A 19576-nucleotide genomic window follows, 5' to 3' on the forward strand; every position below is an offset into this window, starting at 1 on the left:
GCCCCACGAGGCAGTGCTCCATTCTCGGAAGAGCAGCTGAGGGTGACTCTGCGAACACAGGACAAAGGCACAATTGGAGCCGCAGTCTCGGCGCCTGCGCTTTTCCCTGCGTGGAGCTGGGTCTCAGACCCCAGAGGAGCCTGTGCCCTGTGCAGAGGGGCCGAGGAACTCTGCTCGCAGCCTCGGGTCCTGTGGGGCTGGGAGGACCAAGGACAAACCCGGCTGGCAGGCCCACCCTCCTGTCCTGTCCCAGGTGGCCCTGGATGTGGTGGAGGAGATCTGTGCTGAGATGGCCCTGACTCGCCCCGAGGCCTTCGATGAGTACGTCATCTTTGTTGTCACCAACCGAGGTGCGTGGCCAGGACTGGGGGGATGGAGCATGCTGGGTCTGTTCCCACCACCAGCCTTGGGCTGCTCGGGACCCTTCACCTGACCTTTAGGGCCCAGGTCCGGTGCCACCTCCTCCAGGAAGGACCTACCCCAGTGTGGAAGGACCTCTGTGTGTCCTAAGCATGCCCAGCCCTTCATCTGTCCCCCTGCGTTTTCTGCGTCAGTCAGTCTCCTACCAGATTGGAGGACAGGGTCCTATCTGATGCTTCCCTTTGCCCCTTGGGGCCTGCTCTGAAGGAGGGGGTCCTGCCCTCTGGGAGCTTGTGGGGGGTGTTCAGAAAGTTCGTGGAAGAGCCCAGGCTGGTAGCAGAGTTGGAAGCAGGTTGAACCGCAGCGTTGAAGACCAAGTGCCTGACCGCAGGTTTGGATAACCAGGTTGGCCTGAAAGCACGCTGGGCGTGTGCACACATCCCCAAGGTCCCAGTGAGCCGGAGGCTGGGAGAGGGGAGTGCGGCGTGATGGGATCCTGCTAAGGGTGGTGCGCGCTCTCTTTCTCTCTCTACTATTATGAATAAAGCAAACTTTTTAAAAATATGCATATTATAAAAATAAATATTGTAAATGGAAAATGCATGATATGAAAACACTATGCATGAATTTTATTTTATTTATATATTTATTTATTTTACTACAGGGCATGCATACTTGCTAGAGACTGAGAGACAGAAAGGGGAAGAGAGAAATCACCCCCAGGTGGGGATGGCCATGCTGCAGTCCATCTTCGTTCACTCTCCTTTCGGGGTTCGGGCACACGTGTGCACATGCCCCGTGTGTTTTTCAAGCTCTCAGGTCCAGGATTCGAACCATGCAGTTCGCCTTGTGGGATCCAGCCACCTTCACCACATCTTCTGCTGACCCCTTCAAAAATGTTTTGCACTGGGAACCAGCAGTTAGCGTAATGGCTGTGTCGCTGGACTCCCACGTAGTCGGCCGCAGTTCGTGTCCTGGACCCGGTGGCTTAAAACTCATGCCGGGAGCATGTGCGTACGTGCCCAAGATCCTGAGAGTAGAATGGAGGAGAAGGGATTGCGGCGTGGCCGTCCCCCCTGGGGGGGGTGATTTCTCGCTTTCTGTCTCTCTCTCTGTCTGTCTGGTGAGCGCACGCACCCTATAGTGAAAACTTCTCCAAAAAAAAAAAATGTTTTGCACTGGAGCCAGCAGGTGGCATAGTAGTTAAGGTGCTGGACTCCTATGTAGCCCACTGTGCTTCAAATCCTGGACCCAGCAGCTTGAAACTCACGCCAGGCGCATGTGCACGCATGGCCAGAATCCCAAGAGGAGAATGGAGGAGAAGGAACTGAGGCATGTCTATCCCCCTGGGGGTGATCTCTCTCTCTCTCTCTCTCTCTGTTTCTCTGGTGAGCACATGCGCCCCATAGCAAAAATCTCTCCCCAAAACAGTTTTACATCAACATAGACTTGGACTTTCATCCCCTTTTCTGTGAACTCTGAAGTCCCTTGCACATCCAGGACAGGCTTCCGTTGATGGCCCAGCGTCCCGAAACTCAGAACTGCAAGCATTTTGTCCTGCCTCTCCTAGTGGACCTAGGAGGCTCCTCCTGACGTCTCACTGTGTCCTTTCCTGGAGGACTCCAGGGACCTTGAGGGACCTTCACTCAGCCCAAAGCCCCTCCACCTGCCGCCCACCCATCCTGGACTGTAGTCTGCTCCCTCTCCCTGCAGCCAGCCCTCCCCATCACTGCCTCGGCCCTGCACCCGGGCCCCGCACCCTGCCTGCGCCTGTCCAGCAGGTACTGAGCAGTGGCCACTAACTGGCTTTTATTGGGCAAAGGCCATGTACCAGGCACAGGTCACAGCGTTGAATTCTTTCATCTCTGAGTCCCCACAAGAACCCTACGATGTGGAGACTCATCGTCCCATGTACAGATGGGGAGCTGAGACAGGGAGGCTATGTGAGCTTCCTCCTGCTGCTTTAGCAAGTGACCACTGCCGTGGCTTACAGCAGCACAAGTGAGCCAGCAGGTGGCGTGGTGCTTCGGGCAGCTGGATCCCACGTGGATGGCTGTACGGCTCAGGACTGACTGTCCTGGACCAGCAGCTTGAAAAACACACCAGGTGCCTGGGGATGCACGCCTAGGGCAGAGAGGAAAACGGAGAAGGGATTGCAGCATGGCCATCCCCCTGGAAGCTCTTTCTCTCCCGTTCTCTGTCTCTGTCTTTCTCTGGCAAGCATACCAAAGACTAAAAGGAAAAAAACAAAAAGTTTATCATCTTAGAGTTCTGAAAGTTGGAAATCCTGGGCTGACCGTGTGGTCAGGGCACGCCCCTTCTGCAGGCTCTCGGGGGAGTCCGTTTTCTTGCCTTCTCCAGCCTCTGGAGGCTGCCTGCATTCTTTGGTGCACGGCGCCTCCATGACCAAAGCCTGCAGGAGAGAACCTTCACGTCTCTCTCCCAGCCTCTGCTTTCGTCCACACGTGTCCTCTCAGTCCTCTGAGTCTCACCCTCCTGTCTCGGCACACAGGGCCTGTGCTCACCCAGGGCCCACCCAGAGCACCCAGGGTCACCTCCCCTTCCCTTAGCTCTATCCCACCTGCTAAGTCCCTTTTGCCATGAAGGTGACAGTCATAGGACCCAGGAATGAGGGCATGGACACCTTTGGAGGGCTCATTATTCTGCCTCCCACCAGGACTAAGCGACTGATCTGAGGTCACTTAGGGGATTTGAACCCTGGCAGGCTGGACTCTTACCACCCGTGCCTTTGGTGATGTCTTGCTGTAGGAGTGGGGCAGGTGGCAGGTGTGGCCGTGCAGGAGAGCAATGGAGCCTCCTTCACAGGCTCAGACCCCAGTCCTCCCTGTCCCCACCCCTGCAACTGCCAGCATGGGGTCCCTCCTAAGGAGGGCTACAGAAAGGCACCCACCGAGTCTCATGGTTCGAAGCCCAATGTGCTTCTTTGTGAGTCCCCAGCCCTGGACAGGGTGGGCTTCCTCAGGCCCCGGCAGGTGCTCTTCAGGACCCCTGGGGAGAAATGGAGCATTGCTGGTGCTCTGACCTGTGCAGTCCCCACCTGTGGTCGCCCCTCCTTCAGGGAACATGTGCACTCGTTCTGCCGACCTGGTGTCCTGCAGTAAGAGGCCGCGACCCCGAACTGAGCAGGCTAGCTCAAGGGGATGCCGCACCTAGGCGGCATGGGCCCACACATGTGCTCCGCACGGTTGCCTAGGCTTGCACCCGTGCCGCCACGCAGCCCTGCCCCTGCCCGCAGGCCAGCACGTGTGCCCGCTCAGCCGCCGCGCCTACATCCTGGACGTGGCCTCGGAGATGGAGGAGGCGGGCGGCGGCTACATGCTCTGGTTCCGGCGCGTGCTCTGGGATCAGCCGCTCAAGTTTGAGAACGAGCTCTACGTGACCATGCACTACAACCAGGTCAGCACGCGGCCGGGAGGTAACTGTACGGCCTCACCCCGGAAGCCTTCGTGCAGGCCCTGTGGGCACTTCCGGCCCTGTCCCCGCCCCCTGCGTGGTCTCCTTGGAGCGGTCAGAACGGCGCCACCTTGCGACCTCATCGGGGCCTTGCTCGTGCTCTGCCTTCCTACATCTGCTGCCTAAGCCCTCCCAGGAAGGCTGTCCCCCGACAGCACCCCTGTGCCTCTGATTCTCCCTCCCCACGCAGAGGCCCGAGCAAGGGTCCGCTAGGGTCCCTTTGTCCGTGTGTTGTTCCCCTTTGACATTTGGAAGTCCTCTAAGTCGGGATCATGGATGGCATTGGCAGGATCTGGGCCAGCATCTGTGGATGCACTTGGACAGAAAGCACCTGTCCCTGTGCCGCTGGTACCAAAGCAGCAGCCATTCTGTGCACAACCTGTGGTCACTTTCCTGTTATGGCCACATGGGGTCGCTGTTGAAGCCTAGCCCTGTGCAGTCTGTTACGTTGTACACAAGTGGGGGCCTGTGAGCTAGCAAAACCTTAACAGACCCTTGTGACCAGCTCCAGACCTTCTGGACCTGAATCTTTGGGGATGCAGCCTGGCTCCCTCTCTTTTTTCTCTTCCATGTAGGGCACATGCACTTAGGGAGAGTGAGAGTGGGAAAGCACCTCCCCCAGGGAGAAGGCCACACCTTGATCCCTTCTCTCCATTTTCCTCTCAGGATTTTGGGCATGCACGCACACTCGCTGGGCATGTTTCTCAAGCTCTGCCTGGTCTGGGACTCAAACCTTGCAGTTGGCCTTGTGGGATCCAGCTGCCTTCACCACACCGTTGGCTGCCCCTACCCAGCTGTCTGGTTTAGCAAGTCTTCCAGTGACTGAGCATGCTCAGTTTCGAGAAAGGTCCCCAACAGAGACTGTGTTGGTGCCCCACTTTTGCCAGCCCAGGCTCTCCCAGCTCACTGTGGGGACCCCCTCTTGAGCTTCAAGGCCACAGCCCTCAGAGCTCACCCTCTCACATGCCCCGTTATTTTTCCTCAAAGCCCAGGGACGCAATGAGCCAGCCCCTCCCAGAAGAGATGGTGCTGGAGTCATTAAAACTGTACATGTCCCCGGGACCAGCCGATGGCATAGCAGCTGTGTTGCTAGATTCCCACATGCCTGACTGCAGTTCGAGTCTTGGACCCAGTAGCTTGAAAATCCTGCCAGGTGCATGTGTGTGTGCCCAGAGTCCTGGAAGGAGAAGGGATGGCAGCATGGCTATTCCTACAGTGTGCGTGTGTGGGGGGGTGATTCTCACTTTCCCTCTCACTGTCTGTCTCCCTGGCGAGCGCGTGCACCTAAGAGATACTTCTAAAAAAAAAAAAAGCAAAACTGTGTGTCAGCTGGCTGGCTGGACAGTGGCACACTGCTCGTGTGAAGCAGGACCACATGGAAAATCGCAGGTCATCCCTAGTCAGCTGTACGTGCCAGTGTGCTCATCCACGGCCCTCACCAGCAGGGGGACTGCAGCATGAGCCCTGCCGGGGGTGCTCGTGTGTCTGTCTGTCTGTCTGCCATGAAAGAAAGAAACGTTTAAAGAGCTCATGAGTCCAGACCCGCACAGGGGAAGCCCGCATGTGTGCGCCTGCCTGGCCGTCCTCAGCCCCGTGTTCCCCGCAGGTCCTGCCCGACTACCTGAAGGGCCTCTTTGGCAGTGTGCCGGCCGGCCGGCCCAGTGAGCAGCAGCTGCAGCAGGTGTCCAAGCTGGCAGCACTGCAGCACCGTGCCGGCGACCACTTCTCCCTGCCCAGCGTGTGAGCATCCGCCAGCCCTCACCCCCAGCCTGCTCCAGGCTCCATGTCCCCTCCCGCACTAGTGAGGCTGTCTAGGGAGAGGCTGCCCTGGCCTTGGGGCCCAAGTCCTCCAACTGGCCCTGATGCTAGGGCCCTGCCTCCCACCACAGTGGTTTCCCTCTGGTGTTAACAGCTCAGAGCGAATTTAATAAGAAAGCTTTCAGGACACACCCGAGGTTCAGAAAGACGCAGGGCTAGGACAAAGCTTTAGCCACAGAAGTGTCCCCTACCAGAGACAATGGAACCTCAGTATCCCTCAGCAGGGCTGGTTGGGCATTCCATGGCCTTTGAACTGCGGTTCTCAAAGGTGTCATCTTGCTCACAGTGTAAGTCCACCCTGACTTGGATCTCAGGACCTTTTCACTCTCTTGGAAATAGCACCCCAAAGAGCGTTTGCTCATGTGGGTTAAATAAAGGGTCTTCAAAAAGTTCGTAGAAAAACGCATATTTTTTTGAAAGAAACTGTCAATTTCAAGGTTTGGGTTTTTTGTTTTGTTTGTTTGGTTTTTTTAAAGAATTATTTAATTTTATTTATTCATTCCTTTATTTATTTACTTTTTAATTTGAAAGCTGATGTCTGCATCACATGTGCCCCAGTGCCTACAGTGAGTGAAGGCTCAAACATAAAGCACTTTTTTTTGGAAGAATTATTTATCCAATCTTATTCACGTATTATTATTATTAATTTGATAGAGAAAGTAAGCCACCAGGTCCAGGACTCAAACCATGGTCAACCATGTGGGGGGCCAGCGCCTTAACCAGCACGCCACCTGCCAGCCCTTCAAACATAAAGCTTTTTTTTTATTATTATTATTATTTTTTAATGTCTTTAGTTTTTGCTACAGGGTGTGTGTGTTCCCCAGAGAGAAAAAGAGGGAAAGTGAGAAATCACCCCGGGGGGATGGCCAGGCGGCAGTCCTTCCTCCTCCAGCCTCCTCGTGGGGTTCTGTGCACACGCACACACACCTGGCTCCTCCTGCAGCAGTGCAAAGGGCATGTGGGGCCTAGAAGGTCTCTGGGGTGAGGGGTCCCTAACCCAACCCTCTCCCCATTCTGTCCCAGTTGCAGCCCAGGGTGGCCAAGAGGGACTGGGACTGCTGTTGATGTTTTCCCAGTTTCCAGAGAGGCAAAGGGCTCCCTGAGGGCGCCGGCCTGGCTGAGAGAAGGACTGGGATGCAGGGCGCAGATGGCCCAGGGCACAGATGGCCCCGGGCTCAGCCCAGAGGCTGGCGCTGCCCTGCCCTGTGCCCCGACCAGACACCTGGCCCTCCACCTGCTCTGGTATTTCTCCCACACAAGTGCTCCTCACCTCCTGGCTTGGGCTTGTCTGTGGGGACTGTAGCCAGGAAGGGCCTGGGTTCAAGTCTCAGCCCCCACCCCACCCCCCGACTTGCTGTGCGACCTTGGCCTGCCCTGACCACAGAGCCTCAGTCCCTGGTCTGCATAGAGCCATCCTAGCGCCACCCGCTGAGCAGCCGCTGGGGTGGGGGGCTTTGCACCCATCTCCACCCGCTTCCACACCCCAGCACAGCCACTCTGCAGAACGCCCGCTGCGCAGTGAGGTGGCCAGGCGGTGCGGAAGGGCGCAGAGGTGGATCTCAGGGCTGTCTGTCCTCCACACACAGGCGGGAGGTCCAGGAGTACATCCCGGCCCAGCTCTACCGCACGACAGCCGGCTCGGCCTGGCTCCACCTGGTCGGCCAACACCGGCAGCAGACGCAGGCACTCAGCCCACACCAGGCCCGCGCCCAGTTTCTGGGTAAGCAGCCTGGGCGGGACGAGGGTGCTGATCACCTGGGGCTTTGACCGGGAGAGGTTCAGGAAGATGGGGGTGGAGGCACCTTTTCTTTGTAGAAGGCATTTTTCTTTATTTTTAGAGAGAGGTTTTTGATATAGGGTGCATGTGCTCACCAGAGAGACAGAGACAGACGGAAAGTGAGAAATCACCCCCAAGAGGATGGCCACATTGCATTCCCTACTCTTCCATTCTCCTCTCAGGATTTTGGGCACGCACACACATGTGCTCAGTATGAGGTTGAGTCACTGGGCCTGGGACTTGAACTGCGGTCGACTACCCGGGAGTCCAGCAATGAAACCATTATGCCATCTGCTGGTCCCGAGAATCCCTTTTTCAAATGTTCATACCTGTGTCACCTAGGCTCAGGGTGGCCCTGGGCCAAGGAGCTGGCAGGGAGGGAGGAGAGGCCCGATAGGCAGGAGGAGGCTCAGGCCGAGGGCTCCTATACTGGACTTGGCCAAGCGGGCATGCAGCCACAGGCCACCCTGCAGTCGAGGGCTCACTGTCAGAACTGAGCCATCCTGGGTGACCGCCTCTCTGCACCGCAGGCCTCCTCAGCGCCTTGCCGATGTTCGGCTCCTCCTTCTTCTTCATCCAGAGCTGCAGCAACGCCGCTGTGCCGGCCCCCTGCATCCTTGCCGTTAACCAGAACGGCCTCAACTTCCTCAGCACCGAGACTCACGTGAGTGACCTTAGCCTGGCACCACCAGCCACTGCCCTCTGACCCCCACTCTCCAGAGGGCTGAGACCTCCAGCCACGGAAGCCCACCTCCACCACTACCACCTGCCTGATCGCAGCAATTCTCTTGCCGTCTCTGAGCCTCGCTTCCTCATCCGGATAATGACAGCAGTAACCCCCAGCCCACAGGGCAAAACACACACTGAGCACGGAAATAGTGTATCAGTCTGCTTGGGCTGCGTAACAAATGCCACGGGCTGGGCAGCTGAAACAGAAGCTTATTTCTCATAGTTCTGGAGGCTGAAGGTTCAAGGTTAGGTGCCGTCAGAGTTGGCTTAGGTGAGGACTCCTCTTGACCTGCAGCAACAGCCACCTTCTCTGTCTTCACGTGGTCTGTCCTCTGCGTGCCCACCCCTGGGGTCTCTTGGAGTGTCTTGATTTCCTCCTTTTTTATTTTGTAGCTCTTTTGGTATTTATTTATTTCTTCTATGAGAGAAAGAGATGGAGAAATAGGACCCACTGCTGGGATCCATGCCCTGGGTCAGCAAGCCCAGGCTCGTGGGCACTGTGCCCAGAGTGCTCGGGGAGGTCTGTGGACCGGCCTCGCAGAGCTGCGTCCACCCCATCCCCATGCTCCCCCCTCCTCTTCTAAGGCCCCCACTCAGATTGTGTTAGGCCACCCCAACAGCCCCCTGTTACCTTGGGCACCTCTGTAAGTGCCCTCTCTCAGCCACGCCCTGGGAGCCCGACTTCCACACGTGAGTGGGGAGGGACACAGTTCAGCCGTGACCGGGAAGCTCTGGCCCCTTCCTTAGTTTATCCCCAGAGCAGACCCTGACATGAGGATTCCAGGGCATGTGGCTTATTTGGAGGCGAATCCAGGAAACACTGGAGTGGGACGTGAGGCTAGGACATGCTGAGCCTACAGACCAGTGTTACCAAGTGAGCCGCCTATGTGGGGCGAGGCAGGTCCAGCCAGGAGGCAGCCCGGGCAGCCAGCACCAGGAACTCCAGCTCTCCCAGGCCCGGGAGCCGGGGTGTCTAGCCACCAGTCCCCATCTGGCACCAGTTGAGGGCTTCTCTGAGGTGTTAGCTCCGTCACTCCCGCTCTCCTGCACACGGGTCCCCGTTCACTCCTTGGGCTCAGACAGAGCCCCCAGGCAAGCGGGGCGACGCCCACAGAAGCAGCTCCATGTGAGGGTCAGGGTTCCATGAACATCCACGACCTGCTGAGCGTTCACCCCAGGCCTGCCGCACGGGGAATGTGTCATCAGGACTGGGACTTCAAAACCTGCGTGGAAAATGAGCTTTAAGCATGAGTTTATTTACTTACTTGTTTGTTTATTTTGAGAGATTTTTTAAAAGAGATTTATTTAATTCTATTTGTTGTTATTATTTTTTGACCAGACAGAGAGATAGAAAGGGACTTGAACCATGGTTAGCCATGTGGGAGTCCAGTGCCTTTAACCACCACACCGCCTGCTGGCCCCTATGTTGAGAGATTTTTGCTGTAGGGCACATGGGCTCACCAGAGAGACAAAGAGACGGACAGCGAGAAATCACCCCCAGGGGGACGACCACGCTAGAGCCCCTCTCCTCCATCCTCCACTCTCGGGATTTGGGGCACGCACGCACACATGCCTCTGGGTCCGGGACTTGAACCATGGCTGACTATGTGCGAGTCCAGCGACATAAACATGACGCCATCTGCTGGTCCCGGCATGAATTTATTTTGAGGCAAAACATTTTGAAATCTGTGCATGCTGGTCTTCCGTGAACTTTTTGAAGACCCCTTGTGTCGGTCGAGCCCGTTTCACAGAGGAGACGGGGGTCCACCGAAGTAAAGTGGTTTCCCAGCATCACACCAGCCCCTGGGGACCAGGACTGGCACTCCAGGGGCAGGAGGAGGGTGCTTGAGACCAGCTCCACCCACAAGCCCGTCGGCCTCTCTCCCCCCACTCCCAGGAGCTGATGGCGAAGTTCCCCCTGAAGGAGATCCAGTCCACGCGGACCCAGCGGCCCACGGCCAACTCCAGCTGCCCCTACGTGGAGATCGCGCTGGGGGACGTGGCTGCGCAGCGCACCATGCAGCTGCAGCTGGAGCAGGTGGGTCTACACGCCACCTGCACCCGCCAGGCCCAGCTCCTCAGGCCCCGCGCTGCTTCCCGGGCTCTTCCCCAGCTGGGCTCCGAGAGTGCTCAGGGCCGGGCTGTGCCACGAGGAGCAGCAGCTTAGTGCGGGGGACAGGACTAACCACCACCACCCAGGACTGCAGGGCATCAAGGTGGTTTTCCGGGATGCGGCTTGGCAGTGGGACCATGGGCAGGGCCATCACGCCACCTGCTGGTTCCAATAATTTTATTTTTTAAAAATCTATTTTTTTTCTTTCTTTCTTTCTTTTTTTTTGGAGAGGTTTTTGCTAGAGGGTGCGTGCACTCACCAGACAGAGAGACAGAAAGCGAGAAATCACCCCCCAGGGGGGATGGCCACGTCACAATCCCTTCTCCTCCATTCTCCTCTCGGGATCTTGGGCACGCACACACATGCGTCTGGCATGAGTTTAAGTCACCGGGTCCGGGACTTGAACCATGGTCGACTACATGGGAGTCCAGCGACATAGCCATTACGCTAACTGCTGGCCCTTAAAAATCTATTTATTAAGGGACCAGCAAGTGGCATAATGGTTACATCATTGGACTCCAGCATGGCCGACTGCAGGTCAGGTCCTGGACCTGTGGCTTGAAACTCACGCCAGACGTGTGTGCTTGCTTACCTAAAATCCTGAGAGGAGAACAGAGGAGAAGGGATTGCAGCATGGCCATCCTCCTATGGGGTGATTTCTCGCTTCCTCACTCTCTCTGTCTCTCTAGTGAGCACACGTGCCCTAAAGCAACAATCTCTCTAAACACATTTTTTAAAATTTCATTTTAGTGGGAACCAGCAGTTAGCGTAATGGCTATGTCGCTGGACTCCCACGTAGTCGACCGCGGTTTGCGTCCCGGACTTGGTGGCTTAAAACTCACACCAGGCACGTGTGCGTGCGTGCCCAAGATCCCGAGAGGAGAATGGAGGAGAAGGGATTGCGGCGTGGCCATCCCCCCTGGGGGGTGATTTCTCGCTTTCTGTCTCTATGTCTCTCTCTGTCTGTCTGGTGAGCGCACACGCCCTATAGCGAAGACCTCTCCAAAAAAAAAAAAAAACCAATTCATTTTAGTTTGGCTATAAGGCAGTGCAGTTGCTGGAGATTGGAAGAGAGAAAGTGAGAAAGTAGCCCTCAGGGAGGTGGCCACTCTGTAACCCCTTCTCCTGGCTTGAACCGGGAACCTTCCCGTATGGCTCAGCCTGGCAGAGCCTCACATTTTACCCCTGGCTTAGTACTTCCCAGTCTAAGGGTTTGCACGTGGTGACACCTCACCGACTCTCTCCAGCTCGGTGAGGCAGACCCGGTGAATTAGACCCTGCAGATGAGGCCACTGAGGCTCAGAGGGGTAACCAGCCCTGGGGGCGGGGGGGGCGTGTGGTGTCCTGCCTCCTCCTCTGGCCTACAGCCGCCTTTCTGTCTCCCAGCTCCTCCTGGGGCCCTGGGGAGGAGGGCCCCTGCCCCTGCCCCTGCCCCTGCCCCTGCCTCGATGACTGGATGACACCTCCGCCTCTCTCGCCCCGTCTCCATCTGTATTCCCTGCCAGGTGAGAGCAGGCAAGTGCTGGGCGGGCGTGACCCTCACTGTGTCCCCTGCAGGGTCTGGAGCTGTGTCGCGTGGTGGCCGTGCACGTGGAGAACCTGCTCAGTGCCCGCGAGAAGCGGCTCACGCTGCCCCCCAGCGAGATCACCCTGCTCTGAGCCAGCCCCAACGCTCTGGCTGCCTTCTGCTGCCTGACTTGCTGTGTGGCCTCCGGGGAGTCATGGGACCTCTCTGGGCCAGAGAGGGGGAGACCAAGAGGAGGCAGGAGGGGCAATCCGAGTCCCCCACAACCAGAGAGGACGGGAGCAGAGCCGGGATGGAACTGTGGCATGCAGGCTTGGGTCAGATGGCAGGAGGGACTTTCAAAGGCTGGCCCACGCCTGCTCCGGTGCCACTGCAGATGCTGCCGACTCCCACCAGGGCAGGGAAGCCCAGAGGCCCGGGGGATGGGGCCTACCTTGTGTTCCCTCGGGGTCTGTGGGAGGGTGTGCTCCGGCTACACGTGGCAGCACCCGCGTCCTTGGATGCCCCAGCCCCTCTCAGCCCGGGTCTGCACCGAGGTGGTTCCTGTGCACTGGAAAGGTGGCCTGGCAGGAGCCCCTGGGAACAAGCCTCAGGGAGGAGGCAGGCAGTGAAGGTACGGTTACAGCCCTGCCTACCTGCCTACAGGCACAGCTCCCAGCAGAGAAATCTGCCCGTCTCTCCCGCCGGGCTCCTGTCCCCTGACTCTGCACTCCCTGGGTAGCCTCCATCACTAGATGAGCCACACAAGTTCAAAAGTAATGTAGCAGAGGGAAAGGCTTCCCAGAGAATGGGACATTAGGATCGGGTTTTGAAGACTGAATAGAAGTTTGCTACAAATAGGTGAAATGCTGAGGGATGAACATTCCAGAGAGGAAACAGTGCATGTTCCCCGCTGTCTCACCCAGGGCCTAGGACAGTGCCTGACACAGAGTAGGCACTTAGAAAACACTCATCATGTGAGTGAGAAATAAATGACTGCATGTTGATGGAAGGTGCTGGTGCTGTAGGGAACTAGGGGGAGGACCAGCTCCGGGGGGGGCTGGGTAAGTAGGGGGGGCAGCACTGTGGGGGCCATGAGCTCACATCCGCTGTACAGTGCCCACTAGGCACCCGCTGTGCACAGGCCCAGGGACTTGCTCAGAGTCAGACGACAAGGAGCCAGGACAAGCCCCATGAGAGGGAGTGAGCCAGGAGAGGAGGGGAGCGGGCAGCACCTGCAGGACCCCTGTCCCCACCCATGAGCAGGGAGGGGGCTGGACCTGCGACTGAGGAGGCTGGCCAGCATGGGCTGGCTAGGGCTCTTCAGGCTATACCAAGGACTTAGGACGTCATTCCGAGAGCCACAAGCCCTGGATGGGTTTTCAGAGGAGTGGGGTGAGCAACCTGCTAGGACAGTGCTTTGCAAGGACCACTGAGCACGAGCAGAGTGCAGCAGCGGGCAGGAGGGCGGGGGAGCTTCTGCTGGGACACTGGCATGGATGCTGGTGGTGGGGATGGGGTGGGAGAGCCAATAATGTGGGGGAATGTAAGAGGTCGAACTGGTAGAGCCAGGGGCCATCCCAGGAAACCTCAAGGAGGTTTCCTTGGTACAAATGCCACATGCTATCACACTCTCACACTGCCTTGGGCAGACCCCGAAGGGATAGAAGGAGCCCTCATTTAAGTCACCACCAGGCAGGGGCTGGGCCTCCAGGCAGATGGCTGGCTGGTCCCTGGGTTCTGTCACAACAGGATACAAGGGGCTTCAGCCAGCATGAGGTTACCTCGAACCTCCCCTGCCCTTTCATTGCCAAGGGCACGTGCACTCCCACAGGTGCTAGGACGACGGGAGCAGGGGAGAAAGCACCCCAATGGGGCATGACCATGCCACAATCCCTTCTCCCTTTCTCTATCGAGTCAGATTTGGGGTGCACATGTACCCAGCACATTTTTCAATCCACCAGGGACAGGATTTGAACCAATATGGGATCTGGTTCCTAGTGCGCACGCCTTAACCACACACTCTGGGGCTGGCCTCGTTCTCGGTTCTTACAAGGGTGTGGGAGTCTCAGTCGGTTACTGTCTGCTGATGGAAACAGCCGAGACTGGACTGTTCATGAAGAATAGAGATTTAGTTGACTCATGATTCTGGTGCCCAGGAAGTCCAAAGGTGTGGGGCCAGCTCCTGGTGCTACATCACTCAGGCAGAGGGGAAGATGGACAGGTGGCAGGGAGAGAATCCCCCACTTGCTGTATCCCTCCCACGCTGCTGGCCAATCAGATGGAGCCACCCACGATGAAGGCGGGTCTTGCTCACTCAGGCCACTCCTTCTCAGAGGATACATTCAAGGGGGCGGTGCCCTGTGATGCAAACACTGCCCACCAGGCCTCACCCCTCCAGGGCCTCACCCCTCCCAGCCCCACTACCCTGAGGACCAAGTGCCAGATGCAAACCTTTGCAATGAAAGTACAGCAGGGATGAAATGTGGAGGGTTTTTAAGTCAGTCACTTTCTCCCAGACCCCTTTCCCTAGGTAAGCTAAACTATGAGGCTCAGGGAGGGATCAAAGGGCAAAGACGAAGATGAGAGAAGCCTTTTGGTTTCAGAACACAAGTGGGTGGCTGCTGAGAGGCCGCCTGGGCATGGTCTTCCAGGCCAAGCTGGCCCAGCTGAGGCTGCACAGAGCAGAAAGGAGCCTCCCCGCCGCGGCCTGGCCACACGGGAGTCCGTGAGCTAAGTGACCGAGGTCCGAGTCCAGGGCGGCCTGTTATGCAGCACTGGATACGCAGACATCAGGAACTTGGGGTTTCAGGGCCCCAGAGGCCCAGGGCAGCAGCTTCGCATCTTAGCTGTTCTGTGGTGGCATCAGCCAGGTCACGCTTCCCTGAATCCCCATGAGCAGAGTAGGAAAAATCAGGGTAGCAGGAGCGCCACATCCCCTGTTCCTGACACACAGGGAGCGGGGTGTCCACTGCACCTCCTACCCAGGTTAAGACTGGAGAGGCAGGAACTCCAGATAGGGGAAGAATCCAGAGCAGAGTAGACGGGACCCCAGGGATCCCAAGGTGGGGCAAGGATGATAGAGGTGCAGGGTCTGGGTGGTGATGTGGGAAGGCCTGGAGGCCTATGCAGGTATGGCAAAAGGCACCCTGATTTGGGGCACCCCAAAATAATAAAGAATAACTCATTGCAGCCCCCATGTGGGGCAGGGGCAGGGCCTAGTCAGATTCCAGGATCCACATACCCCTACAGGGAGTGAGTAACCGCCACCTAAGAGAATCTTGGTCTTATCGTTGGCCCAAACTGAAGCCAGAGAGTCCTGAATTCACATGCCACCTATGCTTGCTGATTAGCTGTGTGACCCTGGGCAAGTTGCTGGCACTCTCTGATTCTCTGCTTCCTTTGCAAATGAGCAACACTGACAGAGACATTAGGGCAAGCACTTTCTAAGTGGTCATCATTATGTCCAGCATAGAATGTAATGGATGTTTGGGGGCACATGCATTTTTAAATTACTATTTATCATTTTAAATAATATTCCTTTATTTATGTATTTTTTAGATTTTTGTCATAGGGCTCATGCACTTGTTGAGGAGGGACAAAGAGAAAGAGAGAGAGAGAGAGAAATCACCTCTGGGGGTGGGGCGATGGCCATGCCGTAATCCCTTCTCCTCCATCCTCCTCTTGAGATTTTGGGCATGCATGCGCAAGCGCCCTGCACAATTGTCAAGCCGCTCAGTTCAGGATTCAAACAGCCATGTGGGAGTCCAGTACCTTAACCACTATGCCACCTGCTGGCCCCAGTGTTTATTATTTTTAATATTATTTTAAGATATTCTTTATTTTGAGGTTTTCTTTTTTAATTGTCAGAGGGCACATGCATTTACCAGAGAGAGATAAAGAGAAATAGGAAGAGGGAGACAGCATCCCTTAATGCGGAGTGATCACATCTCACCCTCTTCTCACTTCTCCATCCTGTACGATTTTAGGAACGCAGGCACACACACTTGGTATGTTTCTCAAACCCACGGGACTGGGAATCAAACCATGCAGTCAGCCATGTAGGATCTGGCTCCCTTAACCACTAGGCTACAGTGACAGATTCCCACACATGTTTTTAAAAGCTAATTTTGGGGCCAGTAGATGGCATAGCAGTTATGTCACTGGACTTTTCACATAGCCAGCCATGGTTCTAGTTCTGGACTCAGTGGCTTGAACAACATCACACTGGGTATGTGTGCGTGCCCAAGATCCTAGGAGGAAAAGGAAGGAGAAGGGATTCAGGTGTGGCCATCCGCCCTGGGGAGGTGGTTTCTCACTTCCCCTCTCACTGTCTCTGCCCCCTCTCCAGCAAGTGCATGTGCCCTAAGGAAAACACCTCTACAAAAATAAATAAATAGCTAATTTTGGGCCCAAATGGTGGTACAGTGGAAAACCTGATGTTCTGTGAGGCTGCCGTACACGGAAAGGTTCTGGGTTCACACCCCAAGATCTCCCCAAGTATGCTAGGCACATGTGTGCCCACGATTCCAGGCTGGCTAAAGCAGGGGGTGAGCCATGGCATTGGGACCCTACTGGGAGTGCTCTCTTTCTTGCTCTGTCTCTTGCTCACAGAACAGATAAAATATATTAAAGCTGGGCCAGGCCCGTAGCTAGTGGTTAAGGGAGCCGGATCCCTCATGGCTAACCACTGCCTCAATCCCAGCTCCGGCAGCTTGAAAACCACTCTAGGTGGGCTGGCTCCCTGGTTAAGGCAGCTGGACCCCACAACGGTCCACCACGCAGTTCAAGTCCCAGACCAGGCAGCTCGAGAAACATGATGAGCTCATGTGCATGTGTGCCCAAAATTCCCAAAGGAGGGAGAAATGGAGAAGGGACTTCAGTGTCACATGTCCCACGGGGGATGCTTTCTCCTTTCCCTCTCAGGCAAGGCCATGCACCCTCAAGCGGAAACAAACAAAATACCTGCACGAGCATATGCATGTACCCCAACTCCCAACAGGATGGGGCAATGACAAAGGGGTTGCAGTGACCACGCCCTCTCCACACCCCCCATGAGTGCAAGGGTCCTCTGAGAATGAAAAAAAGTTGTTTTAAAATACACAAAAGCTCATTTTCATCAAGTTTTACTGTGTGCCAGGCATCATTTAGCCATCAAACTCCCCAATGAGATGAGAACTATTATTATCAGCATTGTGCATACAGGAAACCTGAGGCCCAGAGAGGTGAAGCGACTTGCCCAAGGCTGTACAGGCAGTCTGTAGTTTAGAGAAGATTCAAATGCAGGCAGCCTGGCTCTGGAGTCAGTGCTGTCCCTCACAGAGGCTCAGAAGGGGAGGACCCTGGCTCAAGACAGACAGACAGGGTGGAACATAGGGAAGCTTCTGAGGTGGGGTCTGAGGTGGGGGGCACTGTGTCAATTAAGAACAGAGGTGATCCCTATTTTTGCCTGGACGAGTGGAGCTATTTCTGAAACCAATCCTGCTCCCTCTCTCCCTCCTTCTTCCTAGTTTATTTACTTATTTGTTCCATGAGCGAGAGACGGAGACGGGCCCAGCAGGGTCCCGATGCTGCAGCTTCAGCTAGCCCAAGATCACGGGCAGGTATGTGCCCAACACTCAGGGAGGTCTGCTGACACAAGCCCAGAACCGTCCCATGTGGGTCAACTTCACAGAACACTGTGTGTATTTATTTATTTGTAAAAAATTGTTTTACTTAACTTTATATTTTAGTAATTTTTAATTTGACCAGATAGGGACAGAAAGAGAGATGGAAAGTGAGAAAGCAAGCCACCAGGTCTGAGACTTGAACTGCAGTTGGCCAAGTGGGAGTCCAACACCCTTAACCACGACACCACCTGCTGGCCCACGGTGTTTACTTTCTAATTATGGCAGTAATGAGCTCCCTCTCAAGCAGGTGTGTGAGTCGAGTCCGATGCTGCCCTGTTGGAGGGCAGTTTAGGTGTTCAAGAGCACTGGCTTCCGAGGGCCTGAGTTCTCAAGGCCAAATTGTCCATGGCGCAGATAAGAGGGCCTGGCCCAGGTGTTCACACAGCATGGCTCAGGCCACCTGGCCTTGGCCTTCCCAGTGGCCACCTGCTCACAGCCTGCAGCTGCCTACCACCTGCATCCTGCTAGGCTGCGCCAGGAGAGACTAGGAGACAAACGTTCTCTGGGCTTCACGCCTGCTCCATTTGCCCTCTACACATGTTGTTGTTGCTTCCTTTTTCTAAAAAAACAACAAAAAAAAAAACAACAAACTAAACTTTCCTTCTCTCTCTTTTTTTTAGAATTATTATTATTATTTTAATTTGCTACTGGGCATGTGCTCTCACCAGAGAGGAAGAGAGAAACAGAGAAAGTGAGAAAGCAAGCCACCAGGTCTGGGATTTAAACTGTGGTTGGCCATGTGGGATTCCAGCCCCTAACCCCCACGCTACCTACTAGCCCCCAAACTGCTGCTGCTGCTTAAGAGAGAAGGTGGCCAGGGTCCCAGGTGTCCTGGCTTTCCCGCCGCACAGGCCCTAGTGGCCTGGCCTTGCCAAACTACCACCGGGCAACCCCCACCTTCCAAGAGGCTGATAATTTGCTCAGTTTACAGATGGGAAACTGAGCTCAGATCTGAGGTTCAGATTTGAGGTTAGCAATCCTCTCTCCTTAGCACACACAACTACATTTAATCTTTACAGCCACCCTATGAGGTAAGTACTAACGGCATCCCCGTTTTACAGACCAAAAGACTGAAGTCCAGAGGGGGAAATCACTTGTCCAGGGCCATACAGCTGGTCAAACCCCAAAATGGAAAATTATGTGTTGACGATAACATGTATAATTAAGCCACTATACAGTGCTTTCTGGATAGGAAATTGCACTTTGTACGCTATGATGATGCTCAGTGAACGAACGTAAAATAAATACGGTAAAAATAAATTTAAAAAAATGTTAAAAGCAAAGCAAAAAGAGTCAGACCCATGCTTTTGGCCTGACAAGTTGCAGACAGGGTGAGGGAGGGTGAGAAGGGGGGGGGTTGGACACCACATTGGCAAGAATGGCTGGTGGCTTGAAAATGTGTGTGTGGAAGGGGAATGGAGAAGAGATTGTGAGGTGGCCATCACCCACCCCCGTGATTTCTCACTTTCTCTGTCTGGCAAATGCACACACCCTATAGCAAAAAAATGAAAGAGGAGGAAAGAAAGAAAGGAAGGAGGGAGGCAGGGAGGAAGAGAAAGGAGAGAGAGAGAGAGAGTGAGAAAGAATGGCAAGGCAGAGGAGGCCAGGTCCAGAAGGTAAAATGCATTCCATTTCAGTGGGAATCTGAGGAGGATGCTGGATGGAAGAGAACAGAGCCTCAAAAAATTAAAACAGAGGGACCAGCAGTTAGCGTAATGGCTACGGCGCTGGACTCCCATGTAGTCGACCGCGGTTCAAGTCCCGGACCCAGTGGCTTAAACTTACACCAGGCGCGTGTGCATGCGTGCCCAGGATCCCGAGAGGAGAATGGAGGAGAAGGGATTGCGGCATGGCCACCCCCCTTGGTGATGATTTCCTGTTTTCTGTCTCTCTGTCTCTGTCTGGCGAGCGCACGCGCCCTATAGCAAAAAACTCTCAAAAAAAAAAATTATTAAAACAGAGATGGGTGCCAGGGAACTGGCATCCCAGGTGGCAAGAGCAACAGGGCAGAGGAACAGATGGGACAGGACGATTGCCGACCTGGCAGCCTATTGGGTGAGTTGGGGCTTCCTGCATGTAGCGGTAAAAGGGGAGAAGTAAGGCAGGAAAAGCCTCGAACAAAGACCTTAAGC

General features: G+C 55.4%; 1 protein-coding gene across 1 annotated transcript in view; it reads left to right on the forward strand.

Moving 5' to 3' along the window:
* The window catches only part of MYO15A (myosin XVA), a 59229-nt gene extending 47057 nt beyond the window's left edge, over positions 1-12172 (forward strand). Inside the window, 7 exon segments of the mRNA XM_014592901.1 lie at positions 254-350; positions 3617-3777; positions 5441-5574; positions 7239-7372; positions 7960-8093; positions 10056-10196; positions 11829-12172. Of these exon segments, the coding sequence (XP_014448387.1) occupies positions 254-350; positions 3617-3777; positions 5441-5574; positions 7239-7372; positions 7960-8093; positions 10056-10196; positions 11829-11930 (903 nt within the window). The 3' untranslated portion in view covers positions 11931-12172.
* Positions 12173-19576: the final 7404 nt, after the last annotated feature.

The sequence above is a fragment of the Tupaia chinensis genome, unplaced genomic scaffold, assembly GCF_000334495.1.
Source record: "Tupaia chinensis unplaced genomic scaffold, TupChi_1.0 Scaffold138725_1, whole genome shotgun sequence".
Classification (NCBI taxonomy): Eukaryota; Metazoa; Chordata; class Mammalia; order Scandentia; family Tupaiidae; genus Tupaia; species Tupaia belangeri.